General features: G+C 55.9%; 1 protein-coding gene across 2 annotated transcripts; it reads left to right on the top strand.

Annotated features, from left to right (window-relative positions):
• Positions 1-2,364: 2,364 nt before the first annotated feature.
• Positions 2,365-18,205, top strand: TACR2 (tachykinin receptor 2). Of its 2 annotated transcripts, XR_003520336.2 has the most exons (6): positions 2,365-3,321; positions 7,816-8,010; positions 11,558-11,711; positions 12,989-13,185; positions 16,122-16,538; positions 17,072-18,205. XR_003520336.2 is itself a non-coding variant. In XM_027596274.2 (5 exons), exons 1-5 carry the CDS (start codon positions 2,930-2,932, stop codon positions 16,336-16,338), a joined length of 1,155 nt encoding a protein of 384 aa, XP_027452075.2. In that variant the 5' UTR covers positions 2,365-2,929; the 3' UTR covers positions 16,339-18,205. The 2 variants fall into 2 exon arrangements, 1 of the variants encoding a protein (XP_027452075.2); XM_027596274.2 differs by having other exon boundaries at positions 16,122-18,205.
• The last annotated feature ends 49 nt before the right edge of the window (positions 18,206-18,254 follow it).

The raw sequence follows: 18,254 nt of genomic DNA, 5'->3' as shown, positions 1-18,254 counted from the left end.
TCTCTTCCCCGGCTAAATAAACTGCAGGCTTCCAGAACAAGCCACTGCCCCAGCACACCCTCATGGTGTTTAAAAAAAATGTCAGCTCGCTCCAGCCCATCCTCTTGGCACAGGCCAGTTCTCCCTCTCCCAACTGAATGTCCCAGACTCTGGGCCACTGATGTGCAGGCCAGGGAGCAATGGGGACAGAGCTCATCTCCTAAAGGGGCCAGCCTGGGCCCCTCCGCCTTATGGACAAAGGGTAGCTATGCATGAGGAGTAAATCCTATGCAGACCCTGATGTCCTCCAAAAGCCCTGCCCGAGCTCCGAAGACATGTTTTCTTCTTTTAAAGTTTAGATCCTGTGAAAATAAGAATGTTACTCCCTTCACCCCTGACACAAGGATATTTTAAACTTTTTTTTTTTTTTTTGGTATTCGTTATTCATTAATTCACCTGACATTTATGGGGCAGCCGCTTGGTGCTGATTGCAAAGCATTAAGCTGCCCCATCCACTCCAAGTTGCCTCAAAGCCCACATGAGTGCTCATCCCATTACTTTAAAGTTTTCATGCCCATGTCTGTATATGCTAGAGATAGATGCTAGATAGAGATAGATGATAGAGCTAGATGATTGGCTAGGTACCCAACCTGCGCCATCAGTTCCGCCGATCGGCCAGAACCCATGGGCAGTCCTGCCCCCCACACGTCCTTCCCATGCACAAACCTCCATGAGCAAACTGGGGGCTTCGTGTGTCCAGAGGAGCCAAAGGACCTTAGAGTTCTTTTCCTATTCTAACAAAGCCTAGCCTTCAAGATGCTTGTCTAGCGATAGACTCGGCAGGCCAACTCGGGGCTGCAAGCACACAGGTGCAAAGAGCTGCAAGAGCCCCTGAGCTGGGGGAAATGAAAACCCTTAGATATAATAGCTTCAAAATCGAATCCCTGTCCATATCCATGGAAGGCGACAGGCTGTCGCCGGAGGAGGACCAGGTGCTAGTTGGGGCTTCTGTAACTGGTGACGTGCTCTCAGGGCCCCAGCCCGGCACTGTGCTTGCCCCTGAGGCTCAGCAAGTTCTGGCTGCCCGGGGGCAAAAGGCAGAACAGCCAAGAGACAAATGAGGCAGAAACAAGCCCCCAAACTGAGTAGGTACATCTGCCGTAGCCGGAGAGATCCAGGGCAGAGGCCGGTCTGCAAGGGGACAGACGTCCGGAGGGTGGTGGCCGGCTCCAGAGAGGGAACAGGCCTCTGCCCCCTGGCCTGGCTGGGGCTGGAGCCACTTGTGCCAGGAGCCGAGGCTGGGAGGGCCCCGCAGCGCACGTGCCCACGCGAGGACTAGGGGCCCGGCAAGCACCCGCCTCAAGGGGCAAGATTGGATCCCCCCCGAGACCATGCACGTGTGGTGTAGCAGCACCACGGGGGCACCCCTGCTGGTGACTGAGACCCCCCCTCTGCTGTCATGGGGGGCCACCCTGCCCTGCCGCGACTGCCCCCCCCAGGGACCGCACTCCCACAGTTGTGCATAGCTGCGCCAGGGCGTGTGCGCTTGCACACGGCAGCCACACACGGGGGCTCAGAAACAGCATCATGCGGCAGCTTCACAGGGTAACCCCCCCCAACGCACACAGGTACAGAGTGGGTGACCAAGAGCAGGTGCCTACGGACAAACCCAGAGCAGCCCCTCAGGCCTTTCTGGGGTTCACAGAGGAGGCAGCGAGCCCCATCCTTGTCCTGAGAGACTGAGATCCCGGGAGAAGCAGCAGCATCACCAGAGAACTCGCCAGAAGCGCTTTGAGTTCTGTCTTCTCCCTCTTGCTGAGCCCTGAGCCGTCTCATCTGGGGTGCAGGGGGCGCCCTCTGGGGCTACAACTCGCTGTTGTGCTTTTTCCGTGCCAGCCCCCATGCTAACTAGACTCTGTGTGCATTATCTCATTTAAAACTCACAGGCACGCCATGAGATGTGCACCTGATGTGTTCTATCTTTGTTCAGATGACAAAGCCAAAGTGCAGTAACCTTAAGAGGCTTGCCTGGAGTCACCCAGGCAGTCGCAAACCCAGCCCGGCTCCCAAGCGTGTGCTCCTGATCACTTTCTAGATGTAGCCCCCGGCCCGCACTGGTCGAGTGTAAACACCACCCCCACACCCCAGGACTCTGCCCCATGCCAGCCCCCCTCCCCCCCACCTCCTCTTTCCCCTGGGTCTCTCCTGCCCTGGCACCCAGTCTGAAATCTTTTCTCGAGAAAGGCAAGGCTGGGCCATCCAAGCAGGGGGTGGGACGAGGGGCGGGAGATAGAGCTGAACCTCGTGAGCAAGCAGCACTTCTGCCAAGCCCTCACCACCCCGCCTGCGGGAGCAGCAAGGGCTGGCAGTTGGCGGAATGGTGAGCCAGCCTGTCCCAGACCACAGCCCAGCCTGCACCCCAAAGCCTGGAGCGAAGCCCGCTGGGCCGTTGACCCGTGGAATCCAAAGGCTGCTGCTGTGGGTTCATCTGATCCAGAACGTTTCCAGAATGGAGGGAGGCACCTGGGTTTGAATCCTGGCTTGTCACCCACTTACTGAGTGACCTGGGCTGGGCACGTCCCCTCTTGGAATCTGTTCTTCGTTTCTGCAGGAAAGTGGTTGACTGATGATTGGCAAGGATGTTTCCTGCTCTGAAACTGGGTCTTGGATTCTAGATTTCCATGGGACATTTGAGAAGTCTGGACAGGACATAGGAATCTGAAGGGCAAACGGCTCTGGACCCAGCGCTCAGCACAGCCCACGTCATCTTCACTTGAGACTTGGGAGTGACCCCCTGTCTCCCCTGAGTGCCTGGCTTTGCACCTACTCCTCTGTGCCCCACATACTCCCGCACCCAGGAGGATTTCTCTTCTATAGCACATCCGGGCAGGGCACCAGGGCTCCGGAGGAGTGAGGAGTCAGGCCAGGTGTCCCAGACCTGGAGGCGGCCATGGGGGCCCGTGCTGTTGTGACCGACGCCAACATCTCATCCAGCCTTGAGAGCAACACCACGGGCATCACGGCCTTCTCCATGCCCGGCTGGCAGCTGGCCCTGTGGGCCACTGCCTACCTGGCCCTGGTGTTGGTGGCCGTGACGGGCAATGCCACGGTCATCTGGATCATCCTGGCCCATCAGAGAATGCGCACAGTCACCAACTACTTCATTGTCAACCTGGCGCTGGCTGACCTCTGCATGGCCGCCTTCAACACCGCCTTCAATTTCGTCTACGCCAGCCACAACATCTGGTACTTCGGCCGTGCCTTCTGCTACTTCCAGAACCTCTTCCCCATCACGGCCACGTTCGTCAGCATCTACTCCATGACCGCCATCGCCATTGACAGGCAAGAGGGGGTTCGTGGGGAGCCGGGGGAAACAGGTTCACTGTGTTGGGGCTCGGACAGGGCTGGTGATGTGCCTGCGATCATACAGCAAGTTAAGGGCAGATCTCAGGGAACTGCCTCCCGGCCGGATTGTGATCCAAAAGTCGGCCTCTGGAAGACCGGGGGGCTGTGGAACCAAAGCAGGCCAAGTTAAGGTTACACAGGAGGAGAACTTGGCACTAGATGGTTGTTCAAGGCTGGAGGGAGAGAACGGCTGTGTTCGGAGACCTTCTGGAATGTTCTTCTCTGGAGTTGATCTTTTTTTCTTTTCTTCTTTTCTTTCTTTTATTACGAAGAAATTGCTTCTGTTGTTTTCCTATTCCTAGATAGATGATACGGGGCGGGGGGAGGAATTTAATACCGCATGCAGTTAGCCTGTAATTATAATGGGTTCAATTGTCTTCCCAACGCTGTTCTCAGGGCGCTGAGGGATCAGTGTGGAGCCATCTGCCATCCTTTTGAAGCTGGTTAGGGCAGACAGGGCACAGTTTGGACTCAGAAGGGGACTGTGTGACCCTGAGGGAGTCTGGTTGAGACAGACAGCAAACGAAAAGGGACACAGAAAGACATCAGGTGCGTGTGGGAGATGGGACAGGCCTGGGACCCTCAGAGACACAGACCCCTTGTCAGGATGGTTTGCGGCGGCACGAGCCCCACTGTCCCCCTCCCCCCCAGTCTCCATCCCCACTCAGTTGCCCAACAACACCTAGCAGCTGGCTTCCCTGCTCTGGGCTGTATTTCTATGGAGTTTTCCTGAAGATTTCCTTTGAGAACTGTATTTCTACTGGTTAAAAATGAAAAGTTCGAAAACCATTTGTCTAGGCGACACTTCGGACTTCATACCCGGGGCAACTGAGGCTCGAGACAAGCAGGATTGCTAGCAAGTCAGGGGCAGGGCCAGGGGCCCAGAACCCAGACCTCTCTGCTCGCAGTAAGGGGCGGGCCCCTCACCATCCAACCACACCAACCTCCCCCCACCAAAAGCACCTCAGTCCCCCTGGATGTTTCTGCTAGTCCACCAACATTTCCTTTTCATTCACTCAACAAATATTCGAATGTTCCCTCTGTTTCAAGCACTGGGGAATATATACCAGAGCGAACAATAGTCCTTGAAATCAGGCCTCATGGAACGTCCACTTTAAAGGGGTGGGGGTGGGGGGCATATGGACTTGAGAGGACGGGGTGGGAGCCAGGAGACCAGGCAGGAGGCTGCCGAGTGACAATCCAGGTGAGAGGATGGTGCTCAGAGATCGAGGTGGCAGTAGTGAGAACTCATCCATTCGTTTCTTCGTTCCGATGTTCCATGCCCCCTGTGCACAGATGCTGTTCTGGGCATGGGGGTGAAAAACAGATAAAGACGCTTGCCCTGGTGAGAATTGAAATAATAAACACAGGAAGAAATGGTACACTGTATTTTGAGGTCATGAGTGCTGTGGGAAGATAACAGAGAGGGGCAAGGGGCCAGGCAGGCTGTAGGGCTAGACAGGGAGTGGGGCCGGCCCTTCTGCCGGTGGGTTTGCGGCAAAGATGGAAGGAGGAGGGTGGACCCCATTAGCTCTGGGGAAGAACATTCCAGGGAGCAGGCACCGAGGCAGCAAAAGCCCATGGCAGGATCGTGCCTGGTGTGTGTGAAGAGCCCCCAGGAGGGCGGTCCTCACGGAGACACTGTGGAAAAACTCAGGGTGCACAGAGTCAGCAGCCCCTTGTGCCCCAAACACCAAGATGGGAACTCCCCTGTGCAGGGCAAGGACATCCTGTTGTCCTGGCCTTGTCTCAAGGTTCGGATCAATCCCGGAGAGGAAGGCCCAGGGGTCATCCAGGACCAAAGCCACTTCTGGTGGATTTAAAGGAAATAAATACATGGGACTCACCGTGTTTCAAATCCTAATCCCCCACAGCCTGCAAGCACTTCTCAAGCATCTCACTGCCTTAGCGTGCCAACCAGAGGGGCACGAATGACTGTCGGCCCACTTTACAGAAGAGGAAAGAGAAGCTCAAGGGGCTTAGGTTGTTTGCTCAAGACTCTACTGTTGGAATGTAGCGAAGTCAGGATTCAGATTTAAATGTTTTTTTTAAAGATTTTATTTATTTATTTGACAGAGACACAGCGAGAGAGGGAACACAAGCAAGGGGAGTGGGAGAGGGAGAAGCAGGCTTCCCGCGGAGCAGGGAGCCCGATGCGGGGCTCGAACCCAGGACCCCAGGATCATGACCTGAGCCGAAGGCAGACGCTTAACGCCTGAGCCACCCAGGGGCCCCCGGGGTTCAAATTCAGATCAGTATGAATCCAAAGTCCCAGACCTGCCCCTCCACTAATGGGGTAAGAAGGAAAGCTCTCCTCTTTCCCACCCCACCGCCTAGAACAGCAAGGGAGTCCAAGCCCCCACGTTGACCCGCTAGTCACCTTCCTCATCTGTGGGGAGGGGGCCACTGAAGAAAGTGGCCTCTCCTCTTGTTCTGCTGAGACCCTCAGCCGGGGCCCAGGCTGCCGAGGGGTGGAGCTGGCCCAGGGCCCAGCCTCAGTAATGGGAGAAGGTCAGCGTCTTGGGGAGAAGAGGGAGGGGGTCAACAATCATCTAGCCCAGACGCACGTTACCTGCGACCACAAACTGTGCACAGAAATCCCAGGGGTCATGAGCTTCTGTGAGGGTGAAAAATCACAATTACACATGGAGACAGCACATCACGTTTTGCTGGGACTCCAGCAGTGCCCAGGACGATGTCACCAATAGAAACCACAGGTACCTCTGCTATGCAGAAATTTCCGAGTATTGCCGACAGCCAGCCATCACTACTTAAAAATTACCGTGGGTTCCAGACCTGCTTCTAGATCTTATTAGCGGGTTGATAAATAAGTGTGTGTATTGCTATGCCCCAAATCAATATATATATATATATAAAGATTTTAATTATTTGAAAGAGAGTGAGCGGGAGGGAGAGGGAGAGAGAATCTGAAGCTGACTCCGCACTGAGCACAGAGCCCCACACGAGGCTCGATCTCACGACACTGAGATCATGACCTGAGCCGAAACCAAGAGTCAGACACTTAACCTCCTGAGCCACCCAGGGGACCTTATTTCATATTTTGGTAACTGTATTTCAGCATAACTGGTTGTCTTTCTAATCTTGCGTAATTTATTCCTGTAAAAACCATATTCTGAGGAGGGCCCAGGGGCTTCGCCAGATGGCCAGCAACAGGTCCATGACCCAGAGAGAGCCCCCAATCTAGTCCCAGACCCTCCCTCTTCCGAGGTGGCAACCAAAGCCCTGGGTCGTACAGCACAGTAGAAGCCATATGGGGGCCGAGGAGGGGGCCTCTGTCGTTGGTGGTTGGAGCTCTTTGGATCCTTTGACCTTGGAAGGAGGCGGCTACCCCCAGCTCTCCGTCCCCGGTCAGTCGGGGCCCTGACCCATGAGGCCTCAGCCCCACCAGGCTGCAGGACACTCCCACAGTGGCTTTGGGCGTCCTGGGGGCAGAGGGAGCTACACAATGTTGTTCAGAGCTCGTGCTGTCTCTCCTAAGCCTCAGTCTGCTGGTGCAGGAAATGGAGAGACCAATCCTTGCCTGGGATACTCGGCCACCAGGCACCAGGGGTGCCAAAGAGCAGCCCAAATCCCTGCAGGTTCCCCGGAGAGAGGCGGGAGCTGAGGAGACAAGCTGCTTCTGGCCGACTTCTTGGGAGAGGTGGTCTTTCACTTGGACTTTAACGAATCCAGAATGGAGGGAGAAATTCCAGTCTGAGGGGAAAGAAATGCCCCCACAGAGGGTCCCACAGGCAGGGCTGTTCCTTGACCAGAGAGAGCCAGGGACGGTGCAGGAAGCAGTGACACAGGGGGCTGGAAAGTGCGTTGGCCCTGTGCAGAGGGCCTTGAATGCTGCGTTTAAAGGTTTGGACCTGCTCTGTCTGATAATGTAACTAGAGCCGTATGTGCCTATTTACATTTAAATTAATTAAAATTGAAAATCCAGTTCCTCAGTCATATTAGCTATGCTTCCAGTGTTCATAGCCCTGTGTGGTTAGTGGCTCCTGGACAGGACAGGGCATATAGAAAGCGTTTCCACCACCGCAGAAAGCCGGGGGGCAGTGCTGGTTTGGGCTTTGGCCGGGAGACTGTCAGGTTCTGCTAAGGTCTCTAAGCAGAAGAGAGGCCTGCAAAGGGCCAAGGGGCTCGGCTGGGCTGAGCTTCAGGCAGAGGTCCTGAGTGGACTTCCAGTGTGGCCACACCACTCTCTCATGTCAGACAGAGGCGGTGAGGTGGGGCCTGCGCTGGGGGTTCGGGCGCTAGAGTGCTGTGTGGCCGTGGAAGAGTCACCAGCCCAGGTGGCTCTCTGCAGGTCCCCAGCAGCGGTGGAGGGGTGGGGTTGGGGGAAATGAGGCTACAGGGTGGGGGAGAAGGGGATGGGGGTTGCTCTGATGGGAGGGTGCCCCCACTCACACAGCCCTCTGCTCACAGGTACGTGGCCATTGTCCACCCCTTCCAGCCGCGGCTCTCGGGCCCCCGCACCAGAGCGGTGATTGTCGGCATCTGGCTGCTGGCCCTGGCCCTCGCCTTCCCCCAGTGCTTCTACTCCACCATCGCCATGGACCAGGGCGCCACCAAGTGTGTGGTGGTCTGGCCTGAGGACAACGGCAGCAAGATGCTCCTTTTGTAAGGCCTGTGGGGTGCAGAGCATGAGTGTGTGTGCACATGTGTGTGTGCAGGTGCACACACCTGAGAATGTCCGTGCTTGTGCATATGCACGTGGGTGTGCATGTGCATCTGTGAGGGTGTTTGGGATTATGTGAGTCCATGTATATACCAAGGGACACTTAGCACTTCCAAAGAGTCAGGCTTTACACACATGAAGCTATTCAATTCTCCTAACGCTACGGGGCATGCATGTCTTATTATTCCCATTTTCAGATGAGGAGAACAAAGACTAGAAACTAAGTAATACGCCCAAGGTCCCACAGTAATACGCCCCAGATTTAACGCCAGGGCTTAAATCTGGGCAGTGCCGCTTCAGAGCCCCCCACTTCCGCGCCACCCCAGGACTCAGATAAGGATGGGTATGTCCTTAGATGAGGATATGCATACGGCGCTACTGTGCAGCCAGGCTGCCCCCATTTATGTCTACGTGCGTGTGTGTGTGTGTGTGTGTGTGTGTGAGAGAGAGAGAGAGAGAGTCCGGGCCATGTTCATGGAAGTGTGTGTGCACACAGGTGTGTGGAAATGTGTGTGTGGGGGGGTGTTTGGGGGAGGGCACTGTACATGCTCCTGCCACAGAGGGTCAGGGTATTGAGGCGGAAAGAAAGGGCAGGTGGCAGAGCCTAGGATGTTTTGCCTGCCTCAAGCTGAGTGGGGGCCGTGGGCCGGGGAACCAGGTAAAAGAACTCAGACATGGGCCAGCCATTGTGCGACCCTGGGTAAGTCCTTTTCCTTTCCGGGCCTCGGTTTGCTACGTGCTGGCTTCCAGATCCTCATGCGCGGCTTGGTCGTTTAGCAGAGGGTAAAGAATTGGTTAAGGTTTGGGAGGCAGCAGTTGGGAGGGAGTCCTGCTCTGTCTCCTGCAGGCTGGAGGACCCTTCCTAGTCCCTTTGGCTCCTCTCCCGGGTGGGGATTAGTTAGAGCACTTGGCGGGGCGGGGGGGAGGGGGGGGTTGCTGTGAGCATGTGTGAGACCCGTCTGTGAGCCGTTAGCGCCGCGCCTGGCCCAGAACGGGCACCCATATGCGGTAGTTTAAGCCGCAGACAAATGAGAGCAAACCTGGACGGGGCCGATTTCGTCCCACAGAGGCCCAGCTGCCCGAGGCAGGAGGAGGTGCCTGCTTTGCGCGCAGGGGTTGCCAGGTCACCATGGCAACACAGCCCCCGGCCCCGCCTCCTTAAACACCCCTCCCCCAACGTCCACCCCCACACCGGCTCCATCTGCCCCGAGCACCAGCCAGAAGGGGGCCTCGCTGTGGCCTTCAGTGCTAGGGAAGAAGCCTGAGAAGCCCGGTCCCGGAGACTGATGAGTTTTGAGGGCGGGCCCTGCCTACGGTCTCTGCCCTCCCTCTGCACCGCGCCCTGCTCCGAAGGTCTCGCGGCTCCAAAGCCAGTGTCCATGTAGGGAAGGCTCGGGGAGGGGTGGAGAGCCGACTATTTTGTGACTGACCACTGGGGGGCAGTGTTTCTCCACCTTACTACAGGCCTTTCTCCCTGAGAGGGGGACCAGTAATAACTCTGGGGACCCCGCACCGGCTCTGTGGGGATGGTGAGTTCCAACCCTGATTCAGGCACCAAGGGAAGACAGGAGGGCAAGACGTGAGCTAGGAAGGCGATGCTTTGGTGTTACCTAGAATTCTGCGAGGATTTGGGGAAAGCCTGGTTTGTGTGTGCAAATGTGTTCCTTGTTCTTGGTGGAGGAACTGAGATTTAAATTGGGGGCTGCATACTCAACGGGCTCCCATCCTGGGTGTGTAGGCATCCGATGAAATTACAGATGCCGCGTCCAGGAAAATACACATAGACCCTCCAAAATCAAAATACTTTTTAAAAAGCCCAGGCTCTGAGAGGAGGCAGTCCTGGTTTTTGGTGGACCCCAGATGGATCCCCAGGGCTCCTTGGAGCTCCCTTCAGCGTAGGAACCTAGCCCAGAGTGAACTCCTATCCTGAACCATGTCCCAAGGAAAGAATGAGGCAAAATCGAGATGTCACTCATACTTGGGAAGGATCTTAGGGATTACCTCCTCGTTTTACAAAAGGGGAAACTGAGACCGGGGGAGAGGTCAGACTTGCCCGAGGTCACACTTTGAAGTGAGAGCCTGAGCAAAAACTCAGTTCTGACTTCATAGAGCTGGCCTTCAGTAGCAGGGAAATCGTCTGAGTGTTGATTAAATCTCTAGAGCTATTTCATACGTCACAGAATTCTGCACCTCTCTGAACCTCAGTTTCCCCCTCCGGACACTGAGGCGGGTAGCCCTGCTGACCCTCAAGGTCTATCTAGCTCAGACACTCTGTGACCTTACAATGAAGGTAAAGTGAGAGGGGCCTGGCATTCGCTGTTCCCCCCTGCCCTTACCTGCACCACACAGGGGTCTAGGATAAGGATCCCAGGGTCTAGGAGCACCTGTCCCCCCAAACCTTTTGTAATTAGCATACTTGCTCAAAGAGCGAGCAAGCAGAATTCTAAGCACAGGCTTTAGGAAGACATTTGCTGGAGCCACCTGCTCCCCCGCCTCTGGGTGGCAGCACCTCTAGAAAAGGAGCCCAGCAAGGCTGGCCCACAGGTCATGAGGGTGGGGGCCTTGGGAACACTTCAGCCCTCCTAGAAAAAGGTCATGTGCAAGGGCCACGGGTCTCGGGCCCATTCCCAAGGTGCCCCCACCTGGGCCCTGTCGGAGAAGAGCTGCAGCATCACTCAGAAACTAGAATGGGCAGCACACATCTCCTTTACATCATCTTTCCAAAAGGAAAAGAAACTGCTCCTCACAGCCCAGGGTGTCCTCCACAGGGATTGGATGAGTAACCATCAGTGTGTTCTGGGCCGCTTGCTCAAAGGTGGTGTGAGAGAAAGGCTGCTGATGTGAGCCGTGTTCCCAACCAAATGCTGATGGGCAGGAAGAGATGATCAATATCTTGTACAGTTGGTACTGTTGCCAGGGGCCTGTTCCCTGATAAGGATGTCGGGGCAGGATGGAACCGGATCAGCTCCTGAAAATCTACCTCTCCAGACAGACAGATGCAGCTGTAGACTATACATATATATAATCTGTCTAATGCATATGTACAGAGATATATGATACACACACATATGACTGAGGAAGAAAATATCCTGATTGTTAATATTGGTGAGAATGGAACTGGTAACTTTACTTCCTCCTTTGTGTTTAATGGCATTTTAAATGTTAAACAAATGTGTTATTTGGTTAACTTTTTCATTCCTCTTTATTTCCTTTTTTGGTAGCGTTTGTCTATCACCTGGAGGATCGCAGAGATAAAGCGCGTGTCCCTTTTGCAGCAGGGGAAGCCCTCTTTGGGCATATACGCTAGCCAGTGTTGTCCTTTTTTTTTTTTTTTTTTCTTTAAGTTAAATCAAGGCCTTGGGAGGTGGCCCCGGGTGGCCGGCCGGAATTGGCTCAGGGGCGCGCGCGGGGCCAGGGGGACTGAGGGCTGGCGGATGCCGAAGTCGCTCCCGGGCCGTCCCGTGCCCAGGCCCTTGGCTTTCCCTCCAGGTACCACCTCGTGGTGATCGCCCTCATCTACGTGCTGCCTCTCGTGGTGATGCTCCTCGCCTACAGCGTCATCGGCCTCACGCTCTGGAGACGCGAGGTTCCCAGGCACCAGGTGCACGGCGCCAACCTGCGCCACCTGCAGGCCAAGAGGAAGGTGGGCGCCGGGGGCGGGGCCCGGCGGGGGCGGGGGCGGCCTGGGGCCCCGCCCTTCCGGGCTCGAAGCCCGCCCCGACGGCGCGCCGTTGAGGACAGGATCCACCCTAACTTGCACTTGTCCCAAGTCCCTGACCAGAGTCCGAGTTCATTCTTCCTAGGAGGACAGAGTTGCCTTTGGCCCTTGGCCAAATGCGAAGTTAAAGGAACTCCCCCAAAATGTTTTGAGAATCAGAGAATCCTAAAACCCCACAGAATTTCAGATACCCCCAAGAATCTTAGAATGATTGACTCTCAAAATCTTAGACTTTCTGAGTAATCGGAGTGTTGAATTTAAGAAGCCCCACAGAACTCCGGGAGGCTCCCGTATAGAATCACAAGAGAACTCTCAAATGCTGGAACTGCAGACCTCCAATCCGAGATCATGGAGACTGGACTGGAGTCCAGCAGCACCCAGTCTGTCTTCAATTTCCAACCCAAGTGCCAGTGTCCACCCCTCCTCCCCGCCACTCAGGGCCCCCCCAAGGGTCCTGATGCAGCATTCTATGATTCAGACCTCCTCCACTGTCTCCTAGTCAAAGCTTATCTTTGCCGTGCCCCTTCCTGTTAGGCGTCCAGGGAAGGTAATGGTTAATCCCATCATGTATCAGGTCACGGTCTTGGCTTCAGGTCTACCACTGGGCATTTTTCATAGGAGAATTCAGGGAGGTAGTCAGATATGGGACACTGTCTGAGTGTCCCTCCCCGTGAAGAGCTGGTCTCCACTTGCCATCGCTGGCTTGCCCTCCATTCCTCGTCGGGTACTGGGCCAGTTTAGGAGGGCCTGCAGAGACCAGGCTTGAGGGGGGAAGGTCAGGGAGCTGGCTCCTGGGCAGAGGCTGGATGCCCGACTAGAGTCTCACTACCTGTGGATAGAAGGGCTATGGCAGACACATCCCAGGGAGAGGGGCACTTGAGAACCCATAGTTAACACAGGGGATCCCGCAAGGATGGGGTTAGGAGCTCACCCGCTCTCCAGGGAGGGGAGCCGCTCTGAGGGAAGGGGTCCGGGACACCTGCTAGATGAGGAGGCCTCCGAGCTGGGCCTCAAGGAGTGAGGACTCGAAAGAAAGAACAGCAGTGTGGGCAGAGGTGCAGGGCCCAGCAGTCAAGGCTGCTTATGCTCCAAGGGACTGAGGGCTTCCCAGGCTGCCATGAGGGGTGCCCTGCCACCACCCTTGGAGGATTGGGGTGTGGTGCTTCCAGGCTGAGGTGTGACCTGAGCCTCTCCTGACCCAGTTCGTGAAGACCATGGTGCTGGTGGTGGTGACGTTTGCCATCTGCTGGCTGCCCTACCACCTCTACTTCATCCTGGGCAGCTTCCAGGAGGACATCTACTACCACAAGTTCATCCAGCAGGTGTACCTGGCGCTCTTCTGGCTGGCCATGAGCTCCACCATGTACAATCCCATCATCTACTGCTGCCTCAACCACAGGTGAGCCCCCATCCCAGCCCCCCTCTCCTCAGCCCTCAGGAACCCTTGGCCTGGCCCCAGCTGGACTCCCCTGCACAGCATGAGCCTGTGCTTCCCACCCCCTCATGGGATTGCTGTCCTCACACTGAGCCCACAGCACAGTCCTCAAGCCAGGCCTCCAGGCGTGGCCTGGCTTGAGCCCCTCCTCCTCCCCAAAACCTTGTCCTGTTGCCCAAGCCACAGTTCTCCCCGTCCGTCTGCTCCTGCTCTCTCTTCAGGGGCTACATCTGGGACCAGGAGAAGAGAGAAGGGAGGGACAGAGAGGAGGAGGGAGGAGGAGAGTCAGAGAGAGGCCGCAAGGCGGACAGAGAGGGAGAAAGGAAGGAGCCGGTAAAGGAGGGCGGGACTTCCTCTGTCCCGACATTTTTAAGAGCTTCCCGTAATGAGACGTTTCCTTGAGCCAGGTGAACCACTCCAACCTCAGCAGTATGAAGCACTCAGCTGGGGGGCCCAGGGCGAAGACTGGAGAGGGAGCAGGCTGCTCCCTGGGGAGATCAGAGGGCATTTCCTGCCGCCAGGGGGGATTTCTGGGGCCGCTGAGGAGTGACCTTGGCAGAAACAGCCAGGGAGGAAGGAACCGAGTTCTCACTCCTCCCTCAGACACACCTGGTTGCCCCAGCCCCGTACTTCTGGCAAATCGGAGTCCCCCAGAGGGGCTGGCGTTTGCTCTGGGGCACCTGGAGAGGTGGAAGGCCTCAGAAAACCCTGAAGGGGGGGGTCAGGTAAGAGAAGATGAGAGGTGAACACTGAGTCCGGGTCTCTACAAGACAGCCATGTGGGTAAGGTTGGCCGTAGGCCTCCGTGTCCACGCCTTTTGTCACCCGCCTGCCCACGTGTCCAGGCCACTCATGATGCCATTAGGGTCCTTGTTGCCCAGATACCCCAGCCACCTAGGGCAGGCCAGGAGGAAGTGAGAGAACTGTGATTTTTTTTTTTTTCGAGTGTTTAATGGGTGCCAGAATCCTCCATTGTCTCCTGAGTTGTAAGAAGTAGATGATAGGAGGAAGGGAGGTGTTATCCCCATTTTACAGATGAGGAAACTGAGCCCCAGAAAGGAAGACTCCTAAACTCATACAACAAGCAGTGGAGCCAGAATACCATAGATCTCCAAGGCCTGTAACCTTGACCCCACAGCACACCTTTCTCTTGATGCAGCTTCTAGAACTTGGACTCAGGAACTGTCATAATCAGGGAGGGGCCCCCAGCACTCCATGTGTGTGCATTGGTCACTCTCCCATTACCCAATGACACAGTCCCTGAAAGTCTGAGCAAGTCCCCAGGCTCTACTCATTTCTGAAATAACTTCAGAATCTTCAGTAGTTGGTGACTCTAGCTCTAAAGCAGGACTGATGCTTCTGGCAGGAGGCTTCATTCATTCAGAACCTGTTCACAAGGGACTCCGTGTACCTGGCACTGTTCCAAGCCCCTGGGATACCCCAGTGAACAAAAGCAATGGTTTCTTTCCTTGGGGAGCTGCCATTCTAGTGGGGAGATAGACAGTAAGCAAGCGTAAGGAGCGGATGAATCACATAGCATATTAGGTGGTAAGCTCCACAGAAAAAAGGAAAACCAGAGCTGGGGATGGGAGGAGCGGTAGTGCCAGGGGGAGGAGTGGACACAGGGGGAGCAATTTTATAGCAGGGCCAGGGTTGGCCTTATTGAGGATTCTTTTGAGCAAAGATGATTGAATGGGCCCTGCAGCTGTGTGGGGAAAGGCTCCAAGCAGAGGGAACAGCCAAGGCAAGGGTCCCTGCGGTCAAGGTAAGGCCTTGGGCTGGGACTCTGCCACGAGGAGTCCAGTGGCGCTCTGAGTTGGGAGACATGTACGCTGACTTCCCTTTTAAAAGAATCCATCTGGCCGTGTGTCGGCACTGGACCACAGCGGCGGGGCAAGCAGAGAAGCAGGGGGGTGGGGAGGCTGTTGCAGGGATGACGGTGAGAGGTGGGGAGAGGGTTCAGACGGGGGAGAGATGTGGTCAGAGTCGGGCTATTACTAAGGTAGAGCCAACAGAACCTGACGGAGGGGAGGTGGCATGTGTGAGAAGTCAAGGCTGACTCGCAGGTTCCAGGCCTGAGCAGCTGGAAGGACGGAGTTGCCAGTTGTCAGGAACTGAGATGGGGACGCTGGAGGGCAGGCGGGGGGGGGGGGGGGGGGGGGGGGCATGCTGAGTGTGAGCGGAAGGGGCAGAGGCCGTGAAGCTCCCACAGGAGAGGCGTTTGTTGGGCCACACCATGGAATATTGTAGAACTGCAAGGTGAGGAACCAAAGTCAGGCCTGCTCTTCTGGAACATGGCACCCCGTGTCTCCTGGGAACAGACAAGCGGCTGTCACCCAGGGTCCCCTTGATCTCTGCTCCTCTCAGACAGACCAGTGTTCCTTTCTCGCAGCCCATTTCCTCCACTGCCGTCTGCTTCCCCTTCTAATTTACCTTTAGTCCGGCCATGGGGAGAGCTACTTTTTAAGCAAATATACCAAAATGTAGTAGTTCTCTGTGCATGACTTCTTTCAGAGCAGCCCCCCTTGGGAGAGCATCCTTATTGTGTCCAATACTGCCAAAGCCCAAACTTCTTAAGACTCCTCTAGAACATTCCTTTAGAAGCCAGTTAACAAGCCAAACAAGAGAATCTGTTATTTCTTTAGTTGTATTTGGTTTCTTTGTCTGTAATAACAAATGGTCTAATTAGGCTTAATCACCCACTTCAATCACTAGATTTAGCTCCAGATTCCTTCTGGGCGTTTCCAAAACTCAAATCCACTCAGGAACAGTGAACAATGATAGACAGTTAGGGGTAAAAGGATCACTTTCCTTCGGAGGGGAGATCGGCTCCTGGAGGTGGGGGCAGTTCCCGGACTGTCCCCCTCACCCCTCTGCTCAAGGTGACCCTCCACCTCCTAGGTTTCGCTCTGGATTCCGGCTTGCTTTCCGTTGCTGCCCGTGGGTCACACCGACTGAGGAAGATAAGATGGAGCTGACTCACTCTCCATCCCTTTCTAGGAGAGTCAACAGGTGTCACACTAAAGAGACTTCTTTCATGGCTGGGGATACCGCCCCCTCTCAGGCTACCAATGGGCAGGCCAGGGGTCCCCAAGATGGGGTACCTACTGAACCCTGAAGCCTTGTGCCTGGCACCCTTGGAGAAGTAGCCAGTTGAGAGGTCCAGATCTAAAAGTTTGACCCATGCCCCAGGCTTCAGTGCATCAGTGGAAAAACAAGATGGGGCCAGGAGCTCTGCAAGTGGATGCCAACTCTAATAAGAGGGCCCAGCCACCCCTCTGACGGGGCTTCACAGCAACAAGAGTCCAAGAAGACAGTGTGAGTTAACACATCTCATCCAGGAGTCACAGGCAGGGATGCCTTCCTGGGGCATACACCCTGATCAGTGACTTCCGGCGTCGGGGTAACAGGGAACGGGGGGAAGTGGAGGGCGTACGCAGCCAAAGGGGACAGCAGCTGACCAGCTCTGGACAAATGTTGTCATGAGGTAATGGGTGCCCACCATTGCCAGATCTTCCGGATCTTTCATGACACGCCAGAAATCCAAATTTGTGAGACTTCCAGCCTTGTTCCATTTGGCTCACCTTTTTATAAATATTCGTTAGACCAAACAGAACACACCTGGGGACAGCACCCAACCATGGTACTGATTTATTATCAGGCTAAAGACCACCCAGGGAGGGAGCTGCTTACTTTGCAAAGCCCATCACCTGTGAGTCGACCTGGGGCTTCTCTGCTTCGGCATCTAACTCAGACCCAGCTCAGTGCACACCGTGGCTAAGAGTCAAAAGGAGCCGCGGCTGTGTTGCCTCAGACAAGTCCTTCTGACCCTCCGCCTCTTCTTCTCCCAGTGACAAAACTGCCTCACAGGGATGCTGGGAGGAAGACTGAAGTGCGGCCTCTAAACCAGCGTCAAGCGCTGAAGAACCAGCAGGCGAGACTCTTATCCCGGCCCAGCCGGCTGTGTTCCGCGGATGCCTGCAGGACGCGAGCAGCGGTGGTCACGCTCACGCCGGCAGCGGGCAGGTGGAGGGCAGGGAACGCCAAGCATCTCGACTCCCGGAGAGCTCTAGGCCTGACCCACTGCACCGCAAGGACACCCTTCTCCCTGCCTGCCGCCTCGCCCTGCACACCCCATTTGCCCCTCCAGAAGAACCACGTGACACTGTAAATGCACAGCAAGAGGAGCGCCTGGGTGGCTCAGTCGTTGGGCGTCTGCCTTCGGCCCAGGTCACGATCCCAGGGTCCTGGGATCGAGCCCCGCATCGGGCTCCCTGCTCGGCGGGGAGCCGACTTCTCCCTCTCCCGCTCCCCCTGCTTGTGTTCCCTCTCTCGCTGGGTCTGTCAAATAAATAAATAAAATCTTTAAAAAAATTTTTAAAAAAATGCACAGCAAGAGAGTTTGATGCTAGGTGCGATCCCCCCAGAGATCACGGTGCCCAATAATGGGGCTCCGGCCTTAACCCGCACAGGGCACGAGAGGCAGGCTGATGTGGGACCCACTGGCGGGCCATGGGGTGAATCAGCAGCCTCAAGGTTGAGGTGGGGCAGGGATAAAGGGTCAGGTGGGGAGCGGTTTCCTACAGAAGGGATTCGTTTAACAGGGGGCGGGGGGGGAGGACCGTGTAGGCAACCTGCTCCTGGGGCTGCAGCAAGATGTCATCCGTGTTAGAGCAGGGTCTACACCCTCTGTTCCCTTGGAGTTGGCAGACGGTGATGAAGGGCGGGGTCTACTTGGGGACGGCGGTGGGGACAGCCAATGTGCACTGTCCTCTCATTAAACCCAAACAATCCCTGGGAGCCCAGAGGCCTTCTACCGCTTTACCTTCCTAACGGTGCGGTGCGGGGCTGAGACCCTGGGGCTGCGGCAGGGAACTGGCCGGGCAGGTGCTAGAAAACAAGGACAGAGGCTAGCTCGGTGACACTCTGCAGAGAACAGAGAAGTTATGCTACTCAACAAAGGCTGGGGGCTGAAGCACTCTCCCCACCCCACCCCACCCCCCACCCAGGATCCCCAGGGCATGGCCTCCCACC

The sequence above is a fragment of the Zalophus californianus genome, chromosome 15 (assembly GCF_009762305.2).
Source record: "Zalophus californianus isolate mZalCal1 chromosome 15, mZalCal1.pri.v2, whole genome shotgun sequence".
In the NCBI taxonomy this organism is placed as follows: Eukaryota; Metazoa; Chordata; class Mammalia; order Carnivora; family Otariidae; genus Zalophus; species Zalophus californianus.
Note: the sequence above shows the minus strand (reverse complement) of the source record. Positions and strands in the feature narration are given on the sequence as shown.

Excerpts from the sequence above, each read along its gene's own strand:
- TACR2 (XM_027596274.2), top strand. The coding sequence starts at position 2,930 with ATGGGGGCCCGTGCTGTTGTGACCGACGCCAACATCTCATCCAGCCTT. Across the intron at positions 11,712-12,988 it reads ACCTGCAGGCCAAGAGGAAG|TTCGTGAAGACCATGGTGCT; the intron begins GTGGGCGCCGGG and ends CTCCTGACCCAG. Across the intron at positions 13,186-16,121 it reads TACTGCTGCCTCAACCACAG|GTTTCGCTCTGGATTCCGGC; the intron begins GTGAGCCCCCAT and ends TCCACCTCCTAG.